Consider the following 26144-nt stretch of genomic DNA (forward strand, 5'->3'; position numbering starts at 1 on the left):
CCCCCAAACCCCACATAATCACAAATAAAAAAAATCTATTTTAAAAGTCGGGAGGCGGCCGGGCGGTGGTGGCGCACGCCTTTAATCCCAGCACTCGGGAGGCAGAGGCAGGCGGATCTCTGTGAGTTCGAGACCAGCCTGGTCTACAAGAGCTAGTTCCAGGACAGGCTCCAAAACCACAAAGAAACCCTGTCTCGAAAAACCAAAAAATAAAAATAAAATAAAAGTCGGGAGGCAGAGGCAGGTGGATCTCTGTGAGTTCGAGACCAGCCTGGTCTACAGAGCTAGTTCCAGGACAGGCTCCAAAGCCACAGAGAAACCCTGTCTCAAATAAACCAAAAAAAAAAAAAAGTCACCCTGAAGGCCGGGTGGTGAGGGTAATCCCAGCCTTCGGGAGGCAGAGGCAAGCAATCTCTGAGTTCGAGGCCAGCCTGGTTTCAGGACAGCCAGAGCTGTTACATGGAGAAACCCTGTCTCAGACCCTCCCCCCAAATAAATAAAATAAAAAAGTCACCCTGAAAATGAACTTTCACACTTGATGACTTCTTGAACATGCTTGCTGACACAGGACAAGCATTTGAAGCATGGACTCTGTGTCTGGACCTCTGGTTGTCGACTTTCCCTGTAGGAGCTGTGTACAAGGCAGCATCTCCATTCCTGGAGCACAGGCTCTTGCAGGGCTCGCCTACGACTTGCCCTAATCTTTAGGACATGGTGTTCGATGCTAGGCCAGGGAATGGTGCCACCCAGAGAGACCAGAGAGCAGGTTGGGCCTAAGGACTAAGCTTTGGGTGCTCAAATATTCAGAGACTGTGGAGTTGAACCAGTAAAGGGACCAGAAAAGGCCACGTGGCCAATGGGGTGGATAAGAACTAAGAAAAATCAATGCCTCAGAAACAGGGAAGAATATTTCCAAGTGCAGACGGCCCGCTGTGCTGTGGAATAACCCTTCTGTGCACTGTGAAGGTGTGTCACTCTCATTGTTAATAAAGAATTGATTGGCTGGTCAATGGCTAGGCAGAGAGAATGCTGGGGGAAAAGAAGGGTGGAGTCTCAGGAGTCGGGGGGATGCTATGAGAGGCAGAGCAAGCAGTATGGGAAGGGTGTAGATGAGGTAAATGAGCCTCGGGGCAGCAAACAGATGAAGATAAATGGGTTAATTTAACTCATAAGAGCTAGCTTAAAGGCTAGAGAGGTGGCTCAGTGGTTAAGAGCACTGGCTGCTCTTCCTGTGGTCCTGAGTTCACTTCCCAGGAACTACATGGTGGCTCTCACACCATCTGTAATGAGATCTGGCGCCCTCTTCTGGTCAGAGTACTGTATGCATAATAAATAAGTAAATATTTTTTAAGAGCTAGCTTAAAATAAGCCTAAGCTATCAGCCGAGCATTTATAACTAATATTAAGTCCCTGTGTGGTTATTTGGGAGTCCTAGTGGGACAGAGCTGATTGATGGTTCTGATGGAAAACTCCGCCTACACAGCTGCTGTGGTGAACGTCCTTTTCTCTAGAGACTCAACTACTAGTTCTGCTACCCCTTGGCTACTGTTGCCCAGCCAGTGAGCCCTGAACAAAAAGGAATGCCTGTGCCCTGTTAACCTCAGATCTGTTGTTCCTAGCAGGTGGGTGTGTACCATGCGGCTCATTCTGCAGCTACCCTTCCTAATATCATCTTGCATGAGAATGTTCACATGTATTCTTGGTATATGTGGAGTTCCGGCACTACCACCACCTCTTAGAATGTAGAAGCTTCACAGGAAGGAACAGGAAGACTGGAGACAGAAGTGGGTCTGATCCATGCTCTAAGCCTTGGCTTCAGACTTGTGGAAAACACTTCTACAGGATGCTCAGCACTGACATACCCATTGCTCTAGCAATGTCACTTTTCAGGGTGAGGGTCTTGTGTCACGGATCCATCACCAGCTTTCTTCTGGTCATTTAAAAATATATTTTCTTTAGCTTGTGTGATAAATGGCAAATATATATATATATTTATAATATATATATATATATTTTTTTCTTGGTGGATGGTAGTGGCACACACCTTCAATCCCAGCACTCAGGGGGCAGAGGCAGACAGATCTCTGTGAGTTTGAGGCCAGCCTGGTCTACAGAGTGAGTTCCAGGACAGCCAGGGCTACACAGAGAAACCCTGATGTAAAAAGAAAAAATTTGCTGGGCGGTGGTGGTGCACGCCTTTAATCCCAGCACTCGGGAGGCAGAGGCAGGCGGATCTCTGTGAGTTCGAGACCAGCCTGGTCTACAAGAGCTAGTTCCAGGACAGGCTCCAAAACCACAGAGAAACCCTGTCTCGAAAAACCAAAAAAAAAAAAATTTACTTGTTGAATTTATAATTACATCTTTCTCCCTTTCCTTTTGTCCATCCAATCCCTCTCCCCACCCCATGTAGTTCCTTGCTCCTTTTCAAATTCATGTACTCTTGCCGGGCGGTGGTGGCGCACGCACGCCTTTAATCCCAGCACTCGGGAGGCAGAGGCAGGCAGATCTCTGGGAGTTCGAGACCAGCTTGGTCTACAGAGCTAGTTCCAGGACAGGCTCCAAAGCCACAGAGAAACCCTGTCTCGAAAAACAACAAAACAAAAAATCAAATTCATGTACTCTTTTTGTTTGTTTTGTTTTATTATTTTTTTCAAGACAGGGTTATCCTGGAGCCTATCCTGGAACTAGCTCTTGTAGACCAGGCTGGCCTCGAACTCACAGAGATCCACCTGCCTCTGCCTCCCGAGTGCTGGGATTAAAGGTGTGACCACCACCGCCCGGCAGGTCATGATCTTTTTCTCTGTTACAGACACATGTGCTGCACATGAGCACGCACACACACTCCCACACACACATGTACAGTATTTAGTCCTAAATACATAGTCTTTTTTAAATTTTTAAAGCAAATAGACGATCTTTTTTCATTTTACATACCAATCCCAGTTCCCTCTCTCACTCCCATCCTCCTGTCCCCTCTACCCATCCCCCACCCCATCCCATAAATGCAGTCTTAGCATTACTTGTGGATGCATGGTCTCAGAACTGAGCACTTGCTGTTGTAACCAACTGGGAGCCTCTTTCCTGAGGAAGATGTTTCTCTTGCTCTTGTATTCCCCCAGTTGCCCATAGTTTCTTGCCTAGGGTCGAGGCTTCCTCAACTCTCTCCTTCCATGGTAGTGTGTTCACTAGTTGGTTCAGGTCAAGCAGCCATGTTGGTGAGGCGAGACTTCATGGGTGTCTCATTTTTGAAATCTACTCTCGTTGACCTCTAAGGGAGACAAGCATTGTCCTCCAGACCAGGCTGTGGCTTTCCCCAAGGATCCTATCATTTCTACATCACCAAGGTGGCTGTCCTTGTTGGTCAGAATTGAAGCTTCCTCTCACGGCCACTTTTGCCTTCTTAGAGGAGATATTATTGTCATGATTCAGCTGTTCTTTTCTATAATAGAAGGGCAATTCTGGCGAGTGATTTTTCTTTTCCTTTTTAAAAAAGATTTGTTTTTAATTATGTGCTTGTCTGTCTGCGGGTGTGTGCAGGTGATGCAAAGGCCAGAAGGGGGCATCAGATCCTGTGGAGCTGGAGGGTGCTGGGATTGTCTCCAGCCCCCACAAATGGTTTTCTTTGCTTCCCAGCAGGGGGTCAGCCTGAAGTCCTTCAGCATCTTCTCTACTGGGTGAGACTAATTGAGAGATATACAGGTGTCCTTTTTCTTCATAGGCTGGCCTAGTGCAACTCTGTCCCCCAAGCTGGAAAGGACCAATGCTGTCTTGGAATCACAGTAGCTTCATGGGGAACACTCAGGCAGAGAACCAGGCTTGGGAGCATCCCTCCCAGAAGAGGTGCTCCAGGCCTGTGAACATTGCTCCCAGAAGGGAGTGGGATAGAGAGCCTCACCTGAGGGTTCAGCTACCACTTCCCATCTGCCTGTGCAGAGTCCTGTCCCAGTGACTCATGGTCTATGAAAGGGGTAGAAGGTTGTCTAGGGTTGGGACCCTAGCGATAAGGCTGTTGTGAACCATCACCCACGCTGTAGTGGGCTTCTCAGGTGGCACAGGCGCCTGAGAGTTGTGGAGTTCAACTTTAACAGCGTAAAAGTGTGTTCCTGTTTCACCTGCCTGCTAAGGCACCTGATGGATCTAGTAAAAAGCTGAGTGGCCAGAGCTAGTGTGTAGAGGGTTGAGCGTAGAGAGAATGAGTAGGAGGAGGAATTTAGGTCAAAAAGGAGGGAGAACAAGGGAGAAAGAGAGGGGGATGGATGCCCAGGGCCAGCCAGGAAGCCACCATCCAGCCAGACATGGAATAGGATGTACAGAATGAAAAAAGACCCAAGACAAAACATGAAGAGAAACAGGTTCAATTATTATAAGAGCTAGCAAGAAATATGTCTAAGACAAGGCCGAGCATTCATAACTAATATTAAGTCTCTGTGTCATGATTAGGGAGCTGGTTGGTGTTCAGGAAAAAAAAAGCACGCTACACTTGCTCACCTGTGCTCCTGTAAGTCACCCCAATAAACTCCTTTCTTTACCAGGCTAGACTTGGGTGGAATTTCTTTAGTCTGTCAGCAAATAGACATTTCTGTATATTGATCTAGGAAAACAAGGCAGAGCCCTAGATGTCCCCCCACTCCCACAGGGAAATGTAAGGTGCTTTTGGGGCAGAGCTTGTGGGCTCAGATGGGAGAGATGGGGGCTGAGGCAAGGCCCTGGTGTCTAGCCGACTATAAACTGGCTTTTCTCCATCACCCATAGAGTACTTAGTGCCTAATTTTCCCAGGGGCGGGAGTGGGGGGAGGGAGCCAGGCTTCTGATTCATGTGGAAATTAGGCCTGGTCTAGACCTGGGTGAGAAGGAAAGAAGAGAAACTAGTTGATGTTTTATGAAAACTTCCTCCTCTCAGGTGGTTTTCACTTCTCATCACAGGAGTAATATATTTATAGAGGCCCCAGCTTCTGGCGGCGTACAAGTGCCAGCAAAGGGGAGACTGGGTACTGAAGAGCTGTGTAGACAGCGGGCAACAGGAGCAAGGCCAGCAGGTCCGCAGGTCCACACCTGTGCCCGGGAGGGCAGGCACCACTGTGTAGGAAGTGACTCAGCTACTGCTGTTGTTTTGGTTCCGCAGGGCTGGACACAGCACTGCCTCTGAGCCACGGTGCTGTCCCCAGTGTCCCCAGGCGTGCCTGGGTCCTGGAGGGCCTGCCCCGGGCAGTCCTGCCAGCCTTATCATGACGCAAAGGTCAAGGGGAGAGGCCCTTCAGTCACGTTTAGGTGATTAGGGTAGGTGGAAGGTGTGGGGCTGGGAACCGGACGTACTACAGTTTGGACTCAGGCTGATAGCCTGTGCCCAGAAACACGACTCCATCTGTGGGCACGATGGCCGTCCACCTGTCTAGCCTAATGGCCTCCTTGTAATCTCAGGCCATGAGGCTTATCTGAAAGACTTCTGGGCAGCTACAACTGCTCTGACTTACCTGCCCTATGGTCCTGGAAGGCTTTAAGGTTCTCTCTTGGAGCAATTATGAAACTGCCTAAGACTGCCTAAGCCCTTGACACAGCTCCTTCATGAGGTGGTGAGTGGGGAGCCTCTGGCTGGTCGTTGGGAAGGGGGAGGTCAGGAGGACCAGGCCTCTATGATAAGTTCAGCTTCACTTTACCGGTTTATCCAAGGCCCAAGCAAGCCTTGGACAGGATATCCAATAACATAGTACCCTGACACAAATGCAAAAGAAAGCCAGAGGAATAGGAAATGTGTTGGTACTAATATATTTATTACATCATAAAAAGTCCATTGGTGTTATTCTCCATATGTACATGCTCCTATGGGCAGACCCCCATCAAGTCCTACCTGCCCACCCTCCATGGTGCCAAGCAACTCCAAACTGACTAACTATTTAGTAAAGGAAGAAGAACTGGAGGAGGTGGCCCAGGGCTGATGGGACTGGATGGAGAGGAACAAAGTGCAGAGTGGTTGGGCTTGGCTCTTAATGCCTAACCTGGCAGAGGGGCAAATGGCAGGCACTGCAGGGTTGGCACAGCAGGGTTGGCTCCATGCCTTCCCAGGGCTGCCAGGCTCAAAGCAGAGGCTACGGGCTATGCCTGTGTCCACTCTCAGCTTGGAAGTTCAGGAATGGACAGTAGAGGAAGAGTCTTGCAGCCTGAAGTGGATTCCAGCACTGAATGAAATAAGAATTCTCATTTCCCCCATCAAGTAGTAGCAATAGCAGCTTGCTTTGGGCTTGAAGATTTCTGTGGCTCTTGAGACTGGAACGTCTGGTGGGAAGTAGTGGTCCCGCTCTCCAAGGACTGTCTTAGTTGACTTCAGAGGTGGGGATAGGGTCTGCAGGACGGGGTGTGGACAGGAGTGGCACTGGGGAGGTGGCCTCGATGAGGGCGGGGTTCAGGATGATGGGCAGTGTCATGGGCGGCACGCCCACCTGCAGTGGGGAAGTCAGTGGCTGTAGGATTAGTGGGGGCTGGGCCAGTGGGGGAGGGCCCTCTGGGGAAGGACTCAGTCTGCTGGGGCTAGAGGCCATTGGTGACGTGGGAGAGCTGCTGCTGGGGGCTCGCGTACCCTCAGGCTTCTCCGAGTCTGTAAGGAAAGTAAAGGCGGTTGTAGTCAGACTTCTAGTAGACTTCTCAAACCTCTGTCCCTCCCAACCCCTCTCTTAGGTGAAACTCCTCTTAATACATTAAAACATAAAAGAACCTAAGTTTCAATTTTGCTTCCACATTCACGTGTAACAAAATGCATTCATCTACCAATATAAAAAGCCCACAACTCACTCAGGATGCAGTTACCTTGCCTCTAGCCTCTTCCTCCTTTCCTGTGCTCCTCAGTCAGACCAGTTTTGGTCTGGATCATTAGGCCTGACAGGCCTTGTATAGTGACCCTCTCCTCCCAGCCTAGAAACCTTATCACAGTGTAATTGGTCCTGCTGTTTCCCATAGGAGGAGCCGGCAGGCAGGCTTCTCACCCTGACTTCTTCCCAGTCTCCCAGCTCCATTCCAGCAGTAATCCTAAACTACACCGGGCATCTTTCTAGGCTTTCTCTAACCAACCATCTCTGAGGAACTCACCACAGGCCCCCACTTCTGAGGGTATCTCTGGGGAAGGTGGATGGCCAGGCGTCCTGGGGTCACCAGCAGCAGGAGTCAGGTGGGTGGAGGCCAGAGGCTTTTGGCTGTGAGGTTCCGTGGGCATGGGGTCTGGGGCAGAGAATCCAGATGGCAACTCTCAGTACTTTCTTTCCTGCAGGATCCTGACTAACCCCACCCCCAACACCCCCTGTGACAGAGTCTCAGGTAGCCATGGCTAGCTCACATATACCTGAAACCGAAGAAGGCCTAACTCTGGACTCCTGCCTTCAGCTCCTAAGTACTGGGGACTATAGGCATGTATCACCATGACCAGTGGGAAGCCACTAATCTGCCCATCCTCCCAGTGAACAGAAAAAGTTCATCCTTGAGGATTCCTTCTGAGATCAGAGCAGACCCCTACCCTGAATGACAGTCTGCTTGAAGAGCTCATCACGTAAGTGTGGCAAAAAACAATCAATGCGCTCCCAGGTAATCTCCCAGAGGGCAGAGGGGCCGCCTCCTCTCGCATCTGCACTGTGGAAGATCTCTGCTGTGTCCATCACCAGGAGCATGTTCTTCAGAGACTCGGGGATTGCTTCTGACTGCAGGCAGCAGAGGGACCATGGAACAGGAGAGGTAAGTTGGAGGCAGTCATGAAGGGCAAATAGCAAGTCTTCTCAGCATGTGGAAGAGGGAATGGGGCCAAGGGAGAACATACCAGCAAATCACTGGAACCTGCATGCATGTACTTGTCCATGAAGTCCAGGATGGTGAGCCACAGGGCAGCAAAGGTGGACAGCGACAGCAGTGGAGACAGGTGCTGCAGGAAGACCTAGAGCCCACCAGCCAGCCCCTTTTAGCCAAGGGTAGTGGGGGAACCTTCTGTGGCTCTCTCTAAAGCTGAAGGAAGCTGGCTCCAACTTGCAAGTACTTAATCAGAGGTTCCTCTGAAATCCAGACCCCTCTGAGTTCCTGAGCAGCCTCGATGGCTGGGGTTCTGAGCACTTACATGTCACCTCTGGACCCTATGAGAAGACCTGACTTCTCTGGGGGAAAAGGCAGGAATGAGAGAGGAGGTGGATGCAGGGTTTTGAGCAGTACCTTTGAGAGCAGTGTGGAAGCCCTCATCCGGGTCTCCTCCATCCCACCAACATCTGCAGGGCTGATATTTTCTAACAGCTTGGTCAGTAGAGGAAACAGCACCTGGCAGGTAAACATCCAATGTTAGCTCAGTCAGTTGAACAACTTTGTCCCAGGGATGCTGGGCCCGGGCGGATAGGCACAGAACAACAGAGAAGATCTGATGCTGGGGGATGGAAGGAGCTTTTTAGGGTGCCTGACTCTTTCTGCCTTATGGTTTGGACTTTCTCTTAGACAAGTAAGAAGTCTTACCTTGTTAAAGCAGGACTCCCATTCCAGGGCATCTAGCTTTTGTAGGTCATGTACCAGAAGTGCTCGCTGCAGATACGTCAGCGCCTGCATCCGCACCTGGCGCCGGGCGTCACAGCATAGGCAGGCAATACCTGAGAGTAAGAGCAGGGTTTGATGCTCTGCAGGCTTCAATGTCACCTGTCCCACCTTGCATCCCTCCCCAGGTTTACCTTGTAATAAAGGGCACCAGCAGTGGGCCCAGAGAGTGCGTGAATCGGCTTCAATCTTCTGGCCACCTGACTCCAGGTGGCGTTGCTCCTCTGCCCAGGAGCTGTAGATAGAGGCTGCCCGAGTGTGCAGGGTGTGCATCAGGTCCAGCAACTGGGATGAGAAGGGAGTGAGGATGTGAGTAGGGCTGTTGTGCCGGGCCCTTTCCCTCCCTCCCCAGCTCTCCCTGACTGAGTCGTCAAGGGACCCTCAGCACAAGTAGGCCCCATTCCATTCCTCTCACAACCTCCTTTGCTCTAGTCCAGGCAGTGTTCCTAGAGGAAGGAAGTCAAGAGTTACTTATAGAAGAAGACATTAGCAGGCATGTGCACTGAGATTACAGGGAGAATGGCACTTTCTGTTTTTTTTTTTTTAATTTTTAAAATGTATTTATTTTTACGGGTGTTTGCCTGCACATGTTTTGTTTGTGCATCATGTGCATGCTGTGCCCATGAGGAGAGAAGAGGGCACTGGATGCCCTGAGACTGGAGTTAGAGATTCCTGTGAGCTGCCACATGAGTGGGGGAACCAAACCTAGATCCTCTTAACTGTTGGGCCATCTCTTTGGCTCCAAGAAAGATACTCAATCCTATTTCACACCTGGAAATTTTATTAATTTTAAAATTTTATTAACTTTATTATAATAAAAAATGCTTATTTTGTTTTTGTGTGTGCATGCTACAACATGTGTGTGGAGGACAATTTGTAGGAATTGGTTCTCTCCTCCCACCATGAGGGTTCTGGGGGTGACTCGGGTCACCAGCCTTGGCAGCAAGCACCTTTATCCACTTGACTCATATCAATTGCCCTTGTTAATCTCATTTGAAAAACACAGCAAACTTGGGGCTAGTGCGATGGTTTAGCAGGTGAAAGTGTTTGCCATGCAGCCTGGCAACCTGAGTTGGATCCTGTAAGCAATGCACAGGTAGAAGGAGAGAACCAGCTCACAGACTTGTCCTCCAGCTTCACACTCATGCCATGGTGCACATGCCCACATACAACGATAAACTTAAAAAGCAAACTTCAGGCTTAAAGGCTTGCACGGCCAACAGTGTCTGCCCAGATTTAACACATTTTTTTTCATCAGTTTTCTTTTTTAAAAAAAATTATTTATTAAGTATACAACATTCTGTCTGCGTGTATGCCTGCAGGCCAGAAGAGGCCAGATCTCATTGCTGATGGTTGTGAGCCACCATGCGGTTGCTGGGAATTGAACTCAGGACCTTTGGAAGAGCAGGCAATGCTCTTAACCACTGAGCCATCTCTCCAGCTCAATCAGTTTTCTTTTTTTAAAAAATTACCCCCCACCCTCCTGAGACAGGGTTTCTCTGTGTAGCCCTGGCTATTTTGGAGCTTGCTCTGTAGACCAGGCTGGCCCTGAACTCAGAGATCTGCCTGCTTCTGCCTCCTGAACATATTTATTCTATTTTTAAAAAGATTTAATTATTTTTATTTTATACTGTATGGGTATTTTGCCTGCAGTATGTCTGTGCACCATGTATATGCAGTGCCTAAGAGGCCAGAAGAAGGCATCAGAGTCCCCTGCACCTGTAGTTACAGATGTGAGCTGCCGTGTGGTGCTGAGAACTGAATCTGGGTCCTCTGGAAGAGCAGTCAGTGTCCTTAACTGCAGGACACCTTTCCAGCCTTCAAATTAACTTATGTGTGTGTGCCCACGTGACTTCAGGTACACCATGTGTGCATAAGTGCCTGTAGAAGCCAAAGAGTATCAGATTCCCTGAACTGGACTTCTAAGAAGTTACAGCCACTGAAGCTGGTCCATCTGTCCTCTGCAAGAGTAGTAGGCACTCTTAACTGCTGAGCTATTTCTCCTACCCGATTCCTCCCTCCCTCCCTCCTCCCTCCTCCTCCTCCTCCTCCTCCTCCTCCTCCTCCTCCTTCTACTTCTTTTTGAGATAGGGTTTCTCTGCATAGCCCTGGTTGTCCTGGAAATCCCTTTATAGAGCAGGCTGGCCTTGAACTTACAGAGATCTGCCTGCCTTTGCCTCCTGAGTGCTGGGATTAAAGGCGTGCACCACCGTGCTGGCTTTTCATCATCTTTCTAAGGCTACTTTGAAGGAAACTGTTTGTCCATTTATCTAGTCAATTAAAGTTAACCTGAAAGACACTTAATAACTATGGAAGGATAGACAAAATGCTAGAGATGTAACCACCTCTAGTAAGGGGATCTCTGGCTGGATACAGGAATAAATGGAAGCGCAATCTTATCAATCAATCCTTTTCTACCTTCTGAACCTTGTATCATGTATTAAATAAGTGAAGTCTTTAAATATGTAAATTTGAACTAAGGGTCTTGAACATGCTAGACAAGTACTCTACCCACTGAGATAAATCCCCAGCCCAAAAACTACTAATTTAGTGCCAGCTGTGATGGCACATGCCTTTGACTTCAGTACACAGGAGGCAGAGGCAAACAGATCTGTGTGAGTTTTAGTATACATGGGGAATTTCCAGGTAAGCTAGCACTACGTGGTGAGACCCTGTCTCCAAATGAACAAGTGTACTATAGGCAAAGACTTACAGGTGGTTTCAAATAAGGGATGGTGGTTGATGGAATGGGAAGCATACAATGGGTATTCCTTCTGAGTTCTGACTTTCCCTGGTTCTGCCCAAGTTCTGAGTCTCAAGTGCAGAAGAAGTAAAGGGTGCCATACTTACGTCTTGACTGACCTGTAAAGACACCGTATGGTAGCTGGCAGGCACACCTTCATCCTCTTCCTCATCACTATGTCCACCCCGAGTGGCATGTTGGTTGGAGGTTCGGGGCCGCCGAAGCATTGAGCCGTCCTTGGGTTTTTTCTTGAAGCGGTTCCCTTTGCTGTCATATTTGTGACTCTTGCCACGTTTGTCCTGGGACTTGCACCCTGAGCAGAGCCAGACTTAGGTCATATTCCCATAGCTTTCTCCCCTCTCTACCTGATCCACACCCCAACTGTCCCTTCAATAGGTTACTTACCACCATTCAGACTGGCCTCAACAAAGATGCGGAGAGTCTTGACACAGAGTTCAAAGTTGTCAGGAGTGATGTGAGCAGCATCACGAACAATGAAGGACAATGATTCCACACACTTGAGCAGGGACTTCGTGTCATGTGGTCCCAGGTCCAAGCCCACTGTGAGGCTGTACTGATTCACCAGGGGTGAAGGGCCTGGCTTGCTGAGCCCTGCTCCTGCTTTGGAGTTCTCGATGTCATCCTTTCCCACCTATAAACACACATGGTACATGTTGGGGCCCAGTTCTAAGGCACCTCAGATGTCTCTCTGAGAACCAAGAATCTTTCTTACAGGCTCAGCATGGTAGTAGACTCACCACTAACCAACCACTGTTGACCATATCAGCATCTGTGGCTGATCGGTGTATCTTGCCAGGCCTGCCATGGTCAGTGTAGACTTCTGAGTCGGAAGTATACCCACGGTCCAGGCTGACATCATTTTGATGGTAGAATGGGAGCTCACTGTCTGACTGCGCTCCTAAGCCAGGCAGGGAAAAGAGCAGAGATGGGACATGGAACAGGAAAACAGATCCTAAAGAAAGTTGCTGAGACTTGACATCTCTCATGCCTGGCTTACTTTTGGTCCTGGACATCATCTTTCTTGACCAAATAGGGTAGCAAGCTAATTTGGGCTTCTGATAGCAACTAAGAGCAGCTGTTAGGGAAATGTGGCGGCACAGGACATAGGTTTCTGTAAAATGGTTTTCAAAACAGTAGAAATGGGGCTTGATAGTTTTCTGCACTATCTGCTTGCCTTCACACTATCTAGCCTGTGGGTTGTCAGTAAGTACAGGAAGATCTGGAAGCAGATGGCAGAGACCAGGTGTGTTTAATTTGCTGACTATAATAACCTGTGTTTTGTTTTTCCACAGCAGCTTCTAGGTCCTAACTGCTTATCTGACAGTGAGCATCTTCCTGGGAAAGTGCATACCAGCATCCGGAGCATCGGGCCTGGCTGTGGCCTGTAGAGCATCTGGAGGCTTCACGCCTGAGCCAATGCATTCCAGCAATGTGAAGAGGGTGGCCCAGTCATCACCAGAGTGGATGTTGGCTGCATTGGTCTTGAGGAGTTCATGGAGCCCGTATGCAACTTGGTGGCTGACTCTGGACAGCACGCTGGGCTTCATCAGTAACAAGATGCGTAGGGAGAGCAGGACCTGGGATGGGATGAGGAATAGGAAGTGGGATGGACATAGAACAAGTTTCCTGACTGATCATCCCTATTAGTCAGTCATCTAGGCTAGTGTGGGGAGTGTGGCTTGGACTCACTGTCACTGATCTGGTATTGTCTTCTTTTCTTTTGGAGTACTGGGAATTGAACCCAGGGCCTTGATGTATTAGGCAACCACTCTACAGCTAAAGTACACCCTTGGTCATGCTTCATTTTTTAATATTGGTATTTTTATTAATTATATGTTCACATATAGTTATAACAACACATAGACTTTCCTTGTATACTTTGTCTAGTCTATCTCAAAGGCAATGTGATGCAGAACTAAGTATAACATGGCAACAGGACAGAATTAGGAATAATCTACTGGTTTCCACAGGCTTTCCCAAATTTTACTTGAATTCATATGTGTACTAAGGGTGTACTGAGTTCTACAATTTATCACCTGTGTAGCGTTGTCTACCCACAAGTTCCTACACTATGGGAGCCACGCTGCTGCTTGACAGCCACTTTTCCTGTCCTTTTCTCTGGTCCCATTTATAACCCTTAGCAATCTGCTCTCAACTTCTAAAATTCTGTGAATTCTAAAATGTTATCTAGATGGAACTACTGCTTAAGACTAGTCTCCCCCACCTGGAGATCTACCCACGCTTTTACACATCGGGTCGGCTTCTCTAGGCTGCTGGACAGCATTCCACAGCATGTTCATACCATAGTGTATTCTCTTCCTGCGAGTCATCAGGCTGACTCCAGCTTTTGGCTTTGATGAATACAGCTTCAATGAACATTTACATACATATTTTAAAGTTAATTTTTCTGGGATAAATGCCCAAAAGTGTATTTTCTGTTAAATGAATATTCAGTTTTATAATAAACTGCCATTAGAGTAGCTATATTATTTTTTACTCCCCCAAGAAATGTATGAATAATCTAGTTTCTCTGTATCCTTGCCAGCAATTGGTATTATCACTTTTAATTTTAGCTATTCTGGTAAGTACATAGTGATGTGTGTTATTTTTGCATTTTCCTAATGGAAAATGCTATTTCATGGGCTTACTGGCTATTTGTATATCATCTGTGAACTATCTCTTTTTCCCATGCTTGCATTTTTTAAAAATAATTTATATATTTTTATTTGATGTGCATTGGTATGTATGTCTGTGTGAGGGTGTCAGGTCCCCTGGAACTGGAGTTACAAACAGTTGTAAGCTGCCATGTGGGTGCTGGGAATTGAACCAGGGTCCTCCGGAAGAGCAGTCAGTGCTCTCAACCGCTGAGCCATTTCTCTAGCCCCTATATTTGCTTTTTGATACTAGACTTTTCTCAAGTATGATTTGTAAACATTTTCTATTGCTTTATAACTTAGCTTTTCATTTTTTCAATTAAGCTTTCATAGATTGAAAATCTAATTTATCAACCCTTCCTCTTATGGACATTGCTTTTTTTTTTTTTTTTTTTTTTTGGTTTTTCGGGATAGAGTTTCTCTGTGGCTTTGGAGCCTGTCCTGGAACTAGCTCTGTAGACCAGGCTGGTCTCGAACTCACAGAGATCCACCTGTCTCTGCCTCCCAAGTGCTGGGATTAAAGGCGTGCGCCACCATCGCCCGGCATGGACTGTGCTTTTAATATCAAGTAAAAAAACTTATTGGGCTGGGCATGGTGAGTGGTGGCACAGACCTTTAATGCCAACACTCAAGAGGCAGAGACAGACAAATCTCTGAGTTTGAGGCTAGTGTGGTCTACATAGTGGATTTCCAGGCCAGTCAGGGCTATTCAGTGAGTCCCTGTTTCAAAAAATTTAAAACTAAAAACTAACTAAATAAATAGTTAGTTAGTTCATGTGCCTATGCCCTTACAGACCTACTTTGTAGGGGACATAAGAATGACAAGAAACAGTAACAGGACTTGCTAGGGGCAGGCACCCCAGTCTTTCACACAAGTTCTTTACTTCCTGTTACTACCGAGGCTTCAGTCACTTCAGATGCTGTGCAGTAACAAGAACATTTTTTATCTTCCTGTGCCTTTCCCAGCTCCACTTTGTAGCCGGAGTGTAAACACTTGAGGGGAAGAAAGAATTTCAGGTTATGCACAGAAGCAGAAGAAGCTTGTCTTAGATTGTGAGCGGTCTAAAGGGAGAGATGGGAGCTTGAGGCCCTCCCTGATGGTGCAGTGTTTGTGTTCAGACTTTTGAGTTTTTTAAAAAATAAGTATGTAATAAACTAGTAAACCACATTAGAAATACTTAGTTTTAGAACCTGAGATTTTCTCTATGTATCTAAAGATTTTACAATATATATATCTTATTTTTTAGATCTTTTATTTTATATGTATGCATATACATTATGTGTACCATGTACATGCCTGCTGCCCAAGGAGGTCACAAGAGGGCGCTGTATCCTCTGGAGCTGGAGTCACCAATGGTTGTGAGTCACTATGTGTTGCTGGGAACCAAACCCAAGGTTGTTGCAAGAACAGCTAGTGTTCTCTACTACTGAGCCATCTCTCTACCCTCTCCATTATATCTTTTAAATTATCATTTGTCTAATTTTTATGCAAAATAAAGGTTCAAGTCAAGTTCACTTGGGAGATTGAGACAGGAATAAATATGGCCAGTGTGGGTCACATAAAAAGATCTTATCTCAAAATCAAAACCAAATAAAAAACCAAATAAAAAAACCCAAAGTAAAACAGCCCCAAACCATTCAGTTGAACATATTTGTGTGAGTCTATTTCTGGATCATCTATTTGTTCAATAGCTTTGTCTACTTATTCATTTATGCTACATAATTTAAAAATTATTTATTATTTACGTGTATGGGTGATTTGCCTGTATGTATTGACTGTATGTGTCTGTGTACCAATGCAGTCTTTATGGAGGCCAGAAGAGGGCATCAGATTCCGGGGATTGGAGCTCTAGAGGGTTGTTAGCTACTGTGCTGGAGGTCCAACCAGGGTGTGTTGGTAAAAGATTTAATGCTCTTAACCCTGGAGACATCTCTCCAGCCCCCAATCCTACATAATCACTACTACAACAAAGTTTAATATTGGCTAGAGTGGCAGAACATGGGATGCACAGCTGTAATCCCAGTTTAGGGAAGCAGTGGCAGGACGACTGTGAGGCCATCCTGAGATACACGGTACACCTAAGTCAAAACAACCAATCAGGGCTACACAGTGGGACTGTTTCAAAAGTAACAAACCTGACCAACAACAAAAACCCATGCTGGTGAGATGGCCAAGTGGATAAAGACACTTGCTACCATGCCAAGCCTAATAATGGGAGTTATATCCCAGGAATGCAAAGTAGACCAGGTTGGCTTCAAACTCACAGAGATCTGCCTACCTCTGCCTCCTGAGTGTTGGGATTGAAGGTTCCACTGCTGCCTGGTCATTTCCTAGTTTTGAGCATATAAATGTTGAATGTTTTATAAGGTGTCTAAGAACTTCACTTTATCTGGAGTACTTGTAAGTATTGCTTTTATGTTTGTTCTTTTGAGACAAGGTCATATATAGCCTAGTTTGCCCTTGAAGCTAATGATGGAGCTGAGGATGGCCTTAAACTCCTAATTTGCCTCTGCCTCTACCTCCCAAGTACAAGGATTAAAATCCTGTTTTGAGCTGGGCCGTGGTGGCGCACGCCTTTAATTCCAGCACTCGGGAGGCAGAGGCAGGCGGATCTCTGTGAGTTCGAGACCAGCCTGGTCTACAAGAGCTAGTTCCAGGACAGGTCCAAAACCACAGAGAAACCCTGTCTCCAAAAAAACAAAAAACAAACAAACAAAAAATCCTGTTTTGTTCAAGTGTCACATAAAATTCACTCTTAGATATGCTGTCTATTTAATGAAATGAAATCTTGCAGGCTTTGATGAAGAAAAATCAATCAGTGTGTGCCTTATCTTCTATTCACTCTCTGGCTCAGTGTGCAATTAGATTTACTGCAGAGGATCACCATATGTGGCATATATTAATTTTATACTCACCCTGCCCATATTAATTTTCTAGTCTCCCTGATGAAAAATGATGCCAGAAATGTACTAACAAAACCAAAACCATTAGCCAGGAAAAAAAAATCCTATCTTGCTACGATTTCTGTGAGTTAGTTTGAGTTCAAGGCTAGCTTGGTCTACATGTGAGTTCCAGGACAGTCAGAACTAGAAGTTGAGATCCTATCTTGTAAACAAACAAACCAAGTAACATTTGTGCCATGATCCCCTGGTGATCTGTCTCTATCTCCTGGATGCTGATATCACACAGGCTGGTGACCATGCCTGATTATCCGGTGTAGAACTGTAGCACTGTATCTATCCATCCGTCCATCTGTCCGTCCGTCTGTCTACCTATCTGAAGCAGTCTCTCTACAAGCCCTGGCTGCCCTAGAACTCATTATGTTGGCTTCAAATTAAAAGAGATCTGCCTGCCTCTGCCTCCCAAGTGCTAGGATTAAAGTCTTGTACCACCATGCCAGGTTGGAATTGCTTTTTTAGAAGACAGGTCTGTGTGACTCTGGTTGGACTCAAATTCACAGAGATTGACTGTGGCTGTCCCTGACCCCTGGGATTAAAGGCACGCATTACCATGGTGTAGGAGGTCCTTCTGTATTTGTGTTGTTTTCATTGGTTAATCAATAAAGAAACTGCTTTGGCCTGATAGGGCAGAACTTAGGTAGGCGGAGTAGACAGAACTGAATGCTAGGAAGAAGGGCAGAGTGGAAGAACACCATGGATCTCCTACCTGGGATGGATGCTGGTTAGAGTCTTGCTGGTAAGCCACAGTTATGTGGCAATACACAGATTTAATAGAAATGGGTTAAATCAAGATGTAAGAATTAGATATTAAGAGGCTAGAGATAATGGGCCATGTAGTAATTTAATTAATACAATTTCTGTGTGGTTATTTAGGGGGTAAGCTAGCAGGGCAGCTGGGACAGAACAAAGGGACCCTCTTTCCAACACTACCATTCCGCCTGAAACTGTATTCTCCTCCTCCTCTTCTACATGCTTTGCCTACATGTATGTATACACACCATACATGTGCCTGGAACCTGCAGAGGTTAGAAAATCCTCTGGAATAAGAGTAAGGATGGTTGGAGCCCTCAGTGGGTGTTGGGAACTGAACCCAGGTCCTTTGCAAGAGCAGCAAGTGCTCTTAATGGCTAAGCTATCACCCTAGCCTGGACATCTGGTGGACATTACATTTCTTTCTTTTTTTTTTTGGTTTTTCGAGACAGGGTTTCTCTGTAGCTTTGGTGCCTACCCTGGAACTAGCTCTTGTAGAAACCAGGCTGGCCTCGAACTCCCAGAGATCCGCCTGCCTCTGCCTCCCGAGTGCTGGGATTAAAGGCGTGCACCACCACCGCCCAGCTTGGACATTACATTTCTTAATTTCAATTCCATTTGTTCATATTATCACGAGGAAGTATGGCTTTGCATACAGATCTTAATCTTGTGACTGTTGACTCTAACTGAACCATGAGATCTTACCTTTGGGGTTTTACATGTAAGGATAAGAACTTCAACACCTCTTCCAGAACAAGAAACCATATACGAGATGAGGGACTGCTAAAAACAGCAGCAGCCCAACCCTAAAGCAAACCTTATGTCTAAAACCATTCCAGGCCCACCCTCAATGCCCCTGTTAGACTGTACCAGCCCTGAGGTGAACCACTGTGCTAAAGATACAGGATACTGAATGGACTTTATGCTTAGGCCATATCCACAGACTTTATGCTTAGGCCATATCCACAGCTGATACTATGACCTTAACCCTTGTACACGTGCCCATCCTCTTACATGCACTTGCTTACCTGGCCACTAATCTCTTCTCTCCGGAGCAACCGAATGGCTAGGCGTAGAAGCCCTACCACTGCTCGTTCCACAAGAAAGCAGAAATCTTGTGCCTGAACACACAAGTGGTATAGATGATCTCGAACAGTCTGCCATACACAGCCCACACGGTCCCTAAAAATCATGAAGGGTAAAGGACAGTCTCAATTGGACAGGCCACTAGGAAGTAAGTCTCCTAGGCCTTTCACAGTTCACTGGAATTGTGCCCTACGCAGTCAAGCACAAGCTCTCTCCTTGTGCCCAGAGCTTCATGTGTTTCTTGCTCCCAGAAGCCACTCAGCAAGATGGCTTTAGGCTTCAGCACAAGCTCAGGATAGGTCTGCTTAAAGATTGCTCTCTCCCACCTGTTCTCCAACACGATCCTCAGCAGCATCTCCAGACAAAAAGCAGCATCTTCTTCATCGTATGTCTCTTCATCTGGGGTCACTGAGACTAAAGCCTAGAGGGCAACAACAGGGAAAGTAGGAATGGAAGAGAAGCCAGCCACTGACTCTGTCCCAACAGAAATTGAGGCACACACCACTACCCCATTGCCTCTCAGACCTCCTCATCTTGTACCTTCATAAGCTCCTGCAGTGATTCCAGCTGGAGGAACTTGCTTTCTGTGATCATTTTTTCTGGGTCACATTGCTAGAGGGAATATAAGAAAGGGAATTTACAATAAAGGCTATAGGGAAGAGAATTTCCAAAAGCCAGGGAAAGCAGGAAGAATTGTCCTTGTTACAAGCCTTACATGATTATACTCTTCAGTTCACAGGTCCCCTCTTTCTAGAAGGAAGGAGTCTAGGATTTCTCATGAGACACAGATGGGCAGTTACCTTGATACAGTCCAAGGCCACTCTCTTGGCTTCCTGGCTCTCTGTAGATGGGCCCCGTACACTAGACTGCTCAGGACCACTCAGTGTCAGCCAGCTCACAAAGCTAAGTACTGATGACTCTCCTCTGTAAGAGAAGGATACATGTCCTGGTGAGCAACAATGCTCTGATTGCCTCCCTCTCCTAAAGCCTCAACTAATGGGTCTGTCCTTACCGGTTTGATGGCATCTCCTCCCGCTGTAGAGAGATCTTGCCATTGGGATCCACAAAATCTTCTACCTGGAAAACAGATCAAGAGTAATTTATTGCCGGGCGGTGGTGGCGCACGCCTTTAATCCCAGCACTCAGGAGGCAGAGGCAGGTGGATCTCTGTGAGTTTGAGACCAGCCTGGTCTACAAGAGCTAGTTCCAGGACAGGCTCCAAAACCACAGAGAAACCCTGTCTCGAAAAACCAAAAAAAAAAAAAAAAAAAAAAAAAAAAGAGTAATTTATTTCTATGAGGTTAAGAGCACTTGTTGTTATTGCAGAGGACCTGGTTTGGTTTAGTTCCTAGCACCGACATGGTGGGTTACAATCATCCATAACTCCAGTTCCAGGGAATCTGATGCCTTCTTCTGACCTCCATTGGTATTAGGTATGCATGTGGTGCATATACACACATCCAGGCAAAATGCATATACACATAAATCTAAAAAATAATTAAAAGGAATTATCTTGCCGGGTGGTGGTGGTACACGCCTTTAACCCCAGCACTTGGGAGGCAGAGGCCGGTAGATTTCTGCCTGAGTTTGAGTGAGTTCAAGGCCAGCCTGGTCTACAAGAGCAAATTCCAGGACAGGCTCCAAAGCTACAGATGTAATGTCAGCACTGAGACAGAAGCTACATAGCAAGTTCAAGACTAACCTAGTCAACTTAGCAAAAGCTTGTCTCAAAAAAATAAATAATTTGTTTCTGTATATTATTTACATTCCTTGTGCTCACTGGCCCAGGCAAAGTTCTCTGGATTTCTTTCTGTAGACAGTTCATACACTATTATGTGCCCTAAAAGAGGTGACTGATGGCTCGAGAGATGGCTCAGAAGTTAAGAGCATTGGCTGCTCTTCCAGAGGTCCTGAGTTCAATTCCCAGCAACCACATGGTGATTCACAACCACCTATAATGAGATCTGATACCATCTTCTGACATGCAGTTACACATGAAGGCACTGTATACGTAAAAAAATAAATAAAACTTAAAAAAAAAGAGGTGATTGACAATGGCTTCTGCCAGCCTTTCTTTACAGCTTCTCTCCAAGATCTGTAGTATTACATTTGAGATGCTCTAGTGAGCTTTGGCAAGCATCAGGTTTAGTGCTATTCTATACATAGCACAGAAGGCTAAGTCTTTGCCTTGTTAATGCTGAACATTCTATCAAGATTTACCTACATGGAGTTGTCTCCATTTCTTATCTGATGGACCAACCCTACAACTGCCCAGGCCTAGACTCAGGGTTATGATTTTGGCCGACCCAACATCCACTCCATCTTTGATCTGCTGGAGCATATGAAGGGGCCTGATCTGCAGACCCAAAGCTGCAGGAGCTTCACTAAACAGGGCAATAACAGGATATCTAGGAAGAGTCTCAGTGAGGGCCCAGCATTGATAGTATAGTAGAAACCAGAGTCCTCAAACCAGACCAATGACTCTTTGCAATGAACACTTGTAAGTAAACATATATGGACAAAGGGGTTTATAGTGTGACTCACTGTGTCACACTGAAGTTTCCATTATTTCCCCCTTTTTCTCTTACATTTTGTTTTATTTGGGGGCAGTGCAGGGGCAGAGGGCAGATGCGAAGGGATGGGGAAATGAATAGGATCAAGATACATGATGCAAAAGAAACAGAGAAGAAAGGAAGGAAGGAAGAAAGGAAGACGGTGTGGGGAAGGGGGGAAGAAGGAAGGGGAGAAGGAAGGATTACCTCCACCATAGCCTTGGGTAAAAGTTGGGCTCGGAAGAGCTGCAGCATAGCCTCCATGATATTCTTCCAGCCCTCCCGAAGGATGTCACCATGACGATGGGCCAAATGGAATACTGTCTTGGCTGCAATGTGAGCTTTAGGGTTGCTTCCAAACACACTGGGCAGGTTCTCAATAGACTGGAAAGGCGATGTCAAGAGGCTTAGGTTGGTTCATGTCTGGAAAGGAGGCTCTTTCAGGTTTCTCTGCCTATGGTTCCCTGACAGTCTATCTGCTAGATACGCTTCAAGCTCCCTATAATATTAGTGGGAAAGGTCAACCTGACCAAGGTCTTCCTATGGTATCTCCTCCCCAATCCCATTACATGAGATGGCACTATTCTCATTCCAGAACTTGCCAGTCAGAAATGGCCTAAGCTTGTTCAAGTGGGTACATATGGTAGATGCAGCCTCCATGGCTGAGGCTTATTCTCCTTTGGGGCTCTAAGCATAGTTCCTGCTCCAACTCACCTCACTACTGAGAGCTGTGAACTTGCACAGAGAGATGATGAGATTGTCAAACACATCGCTGAGGCCATAGTGGGCGGAGATCATGGCACACTTCCTGTAATGTCACCCCCATGACAGAAACAATCACTGGAAGGCCACTCAGCCCTCTCAAGTTCCTAAGCAGCTTCCTATTGGTTCTTCCCCAATGGGTCACAGAAAGAAATCTTTTAACTCCAGTCTGTTTAAGATTGAGATTTCCCAGGCTCCAGCCTCCCTCTAGAAAATCAGGAGACATCCCATTCTGAGTCAAAGAGGCATGGGGGCAAGCCCATGTTAACTTAGTGAGATGGAAAAACAGGAAGACCAAGGCCAAGGTTGGGCTACCTGAAGCCTGAGATGGCTTTTTGGATGATGGTCTCCTCAAGGCTTTTATCAAAGACGTAAGAGAGAGCAGCAATAGTGGGGCCCCAGGTCATAGTGAAGAGGTCAAGGTCATAGCTGCCAGGAGGGACACGAAGGAATATGCCCTCAGGGGTAGCACCTCGATGAAGCAGCACGTTCCACACATAGTTCTCACGGACCAGGCCTGTCTGTTCCTCAGGCATCACGATCTCCTCATTCCTGTTAGAGGGGAAGAGAACTAGATGCACTCCTGTGAACATGCTGCTTCCAAACTAAGAAAAGGGGTTTCATCTCTACAAGTGTCTCCATTCTATGAGACTATCACAGCCGCAGCTAAGTGATCTGTCTGCAGCCACCTCTGGGCGAGGGAGAGAGTGAATGCATTCATAATCTCACAATCCCATCTCTAAGCCTTCAGAGTTCACATTCTTTCTGGGTAGGGGCATAAACATCCACCTTTTCTAATTTATTATAAAGAACTAAGAATATAGATATGGTGGTACATATCTATAATTCTAGCACTTGGTAGACTGATGCAAGATCAGGAGTTCAAAGGTCAGACTCAGCTACATAGCAAGTTTGAGGCAATCTGGAGCTATATGAGGCTCTGTTTCAAAACATTACCAAAACAACTAAGTTTCCTATCTCAGACTCAAGCTACTCTCTAGTACTGGGCATAATGACTCTACAAACCAGAGAATGCATTTTGTGAGTTCTCCAGGAAAACCAGGTAATTTGGGATCAGGAAATATGTTCATGATACCTCACTTAAGAGGAATAGTTTGGACTGGAGAAGAAGCTCTGCAAAGAAACACATTCTTAGTTCAGTCCCTGTTACCAAACATGTCTGTAAACACAAACACACACACACACACACACACACATACACACCAGAGTCAATTTGTATGGACCCTAAGGAATCTTGGAGGTCCATTTTTGGGTTCAGGCTTCTTTAAACAAGAAATGAGCTGTCACAGAGGAGGCTGCCCAGATAAGTCTCAAAGCTAAATCCAGGGCATGAGAGTCACTGTAGTCTGATGTGACTCTGACAACAGGAAAAAGAAGCAATGTATTTCTCTGTAGCAGAGATGCTACACTACTCTCCAGAGATACTCACTTGATGGCATGGTACATGTCCTCCAGGATGTCTTGCTCAAAGTCCTTGCCTCCATTCACACCTTTTAGGTTTTTTCGAAAATCCTAGAGATAGGCCATTATGTTTTCCCTTGTGTTAATGCTGTGTACCACCCAAGGAACTCCTTAAGTCTGTGATAAATAGGACTTTGGAAACAATTAAGTGAAAGAACCCATTCTCCTTCCCAGTCCCTTATCTGAATTGGTCAGCCCTCCCTGAGTCCCTTGACAAAATTCTGGCTCCCATATAAACTGGAAATTTCCCTTATCTTTCTTGTTACTTTTTTTTTTTTTTTATAAATTTTTTAAGCTTTATTTATTTAGTATGTATACAGTATTCTTCCTTCATGTATGCCTGCAGGCCAGAAGAGGGCGCCAGATCTCATCACAGATGGTTGTGAACCACCATGTGGCTGCTGGGAATTGAACTCAGGTCCTGTTGAAGAACAGGCAACGCTCTCAACCGCTGAGCCATCTCTCCAGCCCCCTTTCTTGTTACTTTTAAAGCTGTACTGGATCATCTCTCTTGGTTGGAGTCCAAGCTTACCTCCAAGGTCATCGGTGCATTCTGTTTGCGAGCATTGTGGTTGTGCTGGTCAGTGTTAAGCATGATGACAGCATAGGCCAGGGCAAAGCAGGCATCGCTATTGGCAAATGGGGACCCATTACAGTTCTGAAAAATCAAAGACAAATGTCCTTTTCTGGCCAATTATATCCTTGCTTCCACCAACCCACTGGTCGGTGTTGGTTTACAAGTTGAACTATCAGCCAGAAAATGGCAGGCCAAGTTCTTGCCAACTCCTTAACTAAAGTTTCTCCATGGAAAGCCCACTGGTGGACTCTGAACTTTCTTAGGAGCTGAGGTTTTAAGCTGAGGGAACAAAGAAACCCTAAAACTGATCAGGATCCTTGATTGAATTTCTAACACTAGACCTACCCTCCAATGCTCTGTGAATGCTTCCAGCAACCTGTGAATAACTGGTGCTTCCCCGGGCAAACGGAAGGCTTCCAGGTAGAGTCGGAGAGCTTCATCAAGACGCAGACCCTGAAAGCTGAAGGTGCTACAGAGAGAAAACAGAGTGAAGAGACTGGAGGCGTGGAAGCTGCACACGTCAAGCTGTTTGTTTTCATAACCTTCTCTTAGTGAAGAGGAGGCTGATAGCTCTGGCAAAGGAGTGGTACAGCCTAGTCATTCCTAACAAAATTCTTAACCTTAGCACTCACATTAGCAAAACTCTTGTCTAGAGAGCTCACCTCTCAGAACCCTGCTCTATGCCACTTTGCAGTGCTTTCATTGGAACATAGGGGAGGGTTGCTAAAGCCTGCATCAGCAGGAACTGGCAGGGACTTCCTTTGAGGGAAGAATGCCCTATCCCTTCAGACAGCTCCTCCTTCCTTTCTTCTTTCCCCTGCACTTGCCTATATCTCTTTCTTTTCTGTGAACCTCGGGCATGCTAAAGAACCACACCACCACTGAGCGATAGACATCCCAATCCCCACACAGTTTATTTCTTCCTCACCTCACAAAACTCTCCAACAGGTCAATGTTTTTGCGGTCACTCACGAACTCTCCAATCATTTTCTTGTCTAGTCGAGGGTTCTCTCGGAGCCACTGGGCCACCTCTGTGTTATCCATTGGGATAGTGAGGAGGCCCTTTTCCTGTAGAAACTGGATCCCCTTCTTTGGTTTTTGATTAAACTGCTCTGTGCCAGTAATCAGCAACTAGAAGACAAAGACTAGAGGCATCAGAAGTTGCTGTGCCTGTCAGTCAGACAGGCAGGCTAGACTCTACTGTAGTGTATAGCTGTTCACCTAACAAAGCTCTTCAGACATGGTTCTAATTAATTCTGACACTGGGTTGTATCGGCCTTGGCTTTTCCCCATCTTCCCATCTTATTGGAACTGTCTGGAGAGTTCCTTCCTACTCCTTCTGAGTGGTCCAGATGACCAGAGAGCCACCTCCCCTCCTCTAATGAGAGCTCAGGAAGATGGAGAGGAGGCAAACTAGTGTGGCCTTCTCTTCAGTTCTATAGCCATCTCTGGCATCTATGGACAGCCAGCATCATGGTATAGCTGGGGTGAGAGTCCCCTTCCTTCTTGGGCTGCCTTGTTTCTAAGGTCCTGGGTTTGAAGGTTAAGGCAGATTAAATGATCTCTTTTCACCCTGTATGTCTAGTCACAGACCGGCAATCAAATACATTTAAAAGAGGAGGAAAGGACTAACTAGAAGTTTTATGTTAAGAAAACCTAAAACTTCCACCCCTAGTCAAGAAGCTATTTACAACTGATACCTGCTGCTGGGGAAGAAAGAAAAGATAAAACAAAACAAACAAACAAACAAACAAAAAAAACAAAAAAGAAGCTAGGCGGTGGCGACGCCTGCCTTTAGCACAGTACTTGGGAGGCAGAGTGAGTTCAAGGCCAGCCTGGTCTATAAGAGCTAGTTCCAGGACAGGCCCAAAGCTACAGAGAAACACAGTCTTGAAAAACCAAAAAAAAAAAAAAAACCCAAAAAACAGGGCAGCAATAAATGATTAGAATTTTTTTATCTTTTCAAATGAAGAAAGCCATAAACAAACAGCTATTTGTACTTTATTAAAGCA

General features: G+C 46.3%; 1 protein-coding gene across 4 annotated transcripts in view; it reads right to left on the bottom strand.

Moving 5' to 3' along the window:
- Positions 1-5747: 5747 nt before the first annotated feature.
- The window catches only part of Gbf1 (golgi brefeldin A resistant guanine nucleotide exchange factor 1), a 142831-nt gene continuing 122434 nt past the window's right edge, over positions 5748-26144 (bottom strand). Inside the window, exons 18-40 of one of the 4 annotated variants that reach the window (XM_041660931.1) lie at positions 25061-25263; positions 24478-24601; positions 24088-24213; positions 23524-23606; positions 22389-22625; positions 22026-22119; positions 21519-21695; positions 19772-19836; positions 19560-19683; positions 19300-19371; positions 19086-19180; positions 18702-18855; positions 12660-12885; positions 12046-12206; positions 11693-11939; positions 11407-11600; positions 8679-8829; positions 8470-8600; positions 8179-8280; positions 7796-7909; positions 7499-7679; positions 7078-7206; positions 5748-6589 (exon numbers count right to left, since the gene is read on the bottom strand). In XM_041660931.1, the coding sequence (XP_041516865.1) occupies positions 6309-6589; positions 7078-7206; positions 7499-7679; positions 7796-7909; positions 8179-8280; positions 8470-8600; positions 8679-8829; positions 11407-11600; positions 11693-11939; positions 12046-12206; positions 12660-12885; positions 18702-18855; positions 19086-19180; positions 19300-19371; positions 19560-19683; positions 19772-19836; positions 21519-21695; positions 22026-22119; positions 22389-22625; positions 23524-23606; positions 24088-24213; positions 24478-24601; positions 25061-25263 (3471 nt within the window). In that variant the 3' untranslated portion in view covers positions 5748-6308. Of the gene's footprint in view, positions 6590-7077; positions 7207-7498; positions 7680-7795; positions 7910-8178; positions 8281-8469; positions 8601-8678; positions 8830-11394; positions 11616-11692; positions 11940-12045; positions 12207-12659; positions 12886-18701; positions 18856-19085; positions 19181-19299; positions 19372-19559; positions 19684-19771; positions 19837-21518; positions 21696-22025; positions 22120-22388; positions 22626-23523; positions 23607-24087; positions 24214-24477; positions 24602-25060; positions 25264-26144 lie in introns of all 4 variants that reach the window. The other 3 variants (XM_041660930.1, XM_041660929.1, XM_041660928.1) reach the window with 3 other exon arrangements.

Source organism: Microtus oregoni, unplaced genomic scaffold, assembly GCF_018167655.1.
Source record: "Microtus oregoni isolate MIOR12 unplaced genomic scaffold, Mior012 000012F_ref0000307, whole genome shotgun sequence".
Taxonomy (NCBI): domain Eukaryota; kingdom Metazoa; phylum Chordata; class Mammalia; order Rodentia; family Cricetidae; genus Microtus; species Microtus oregoni.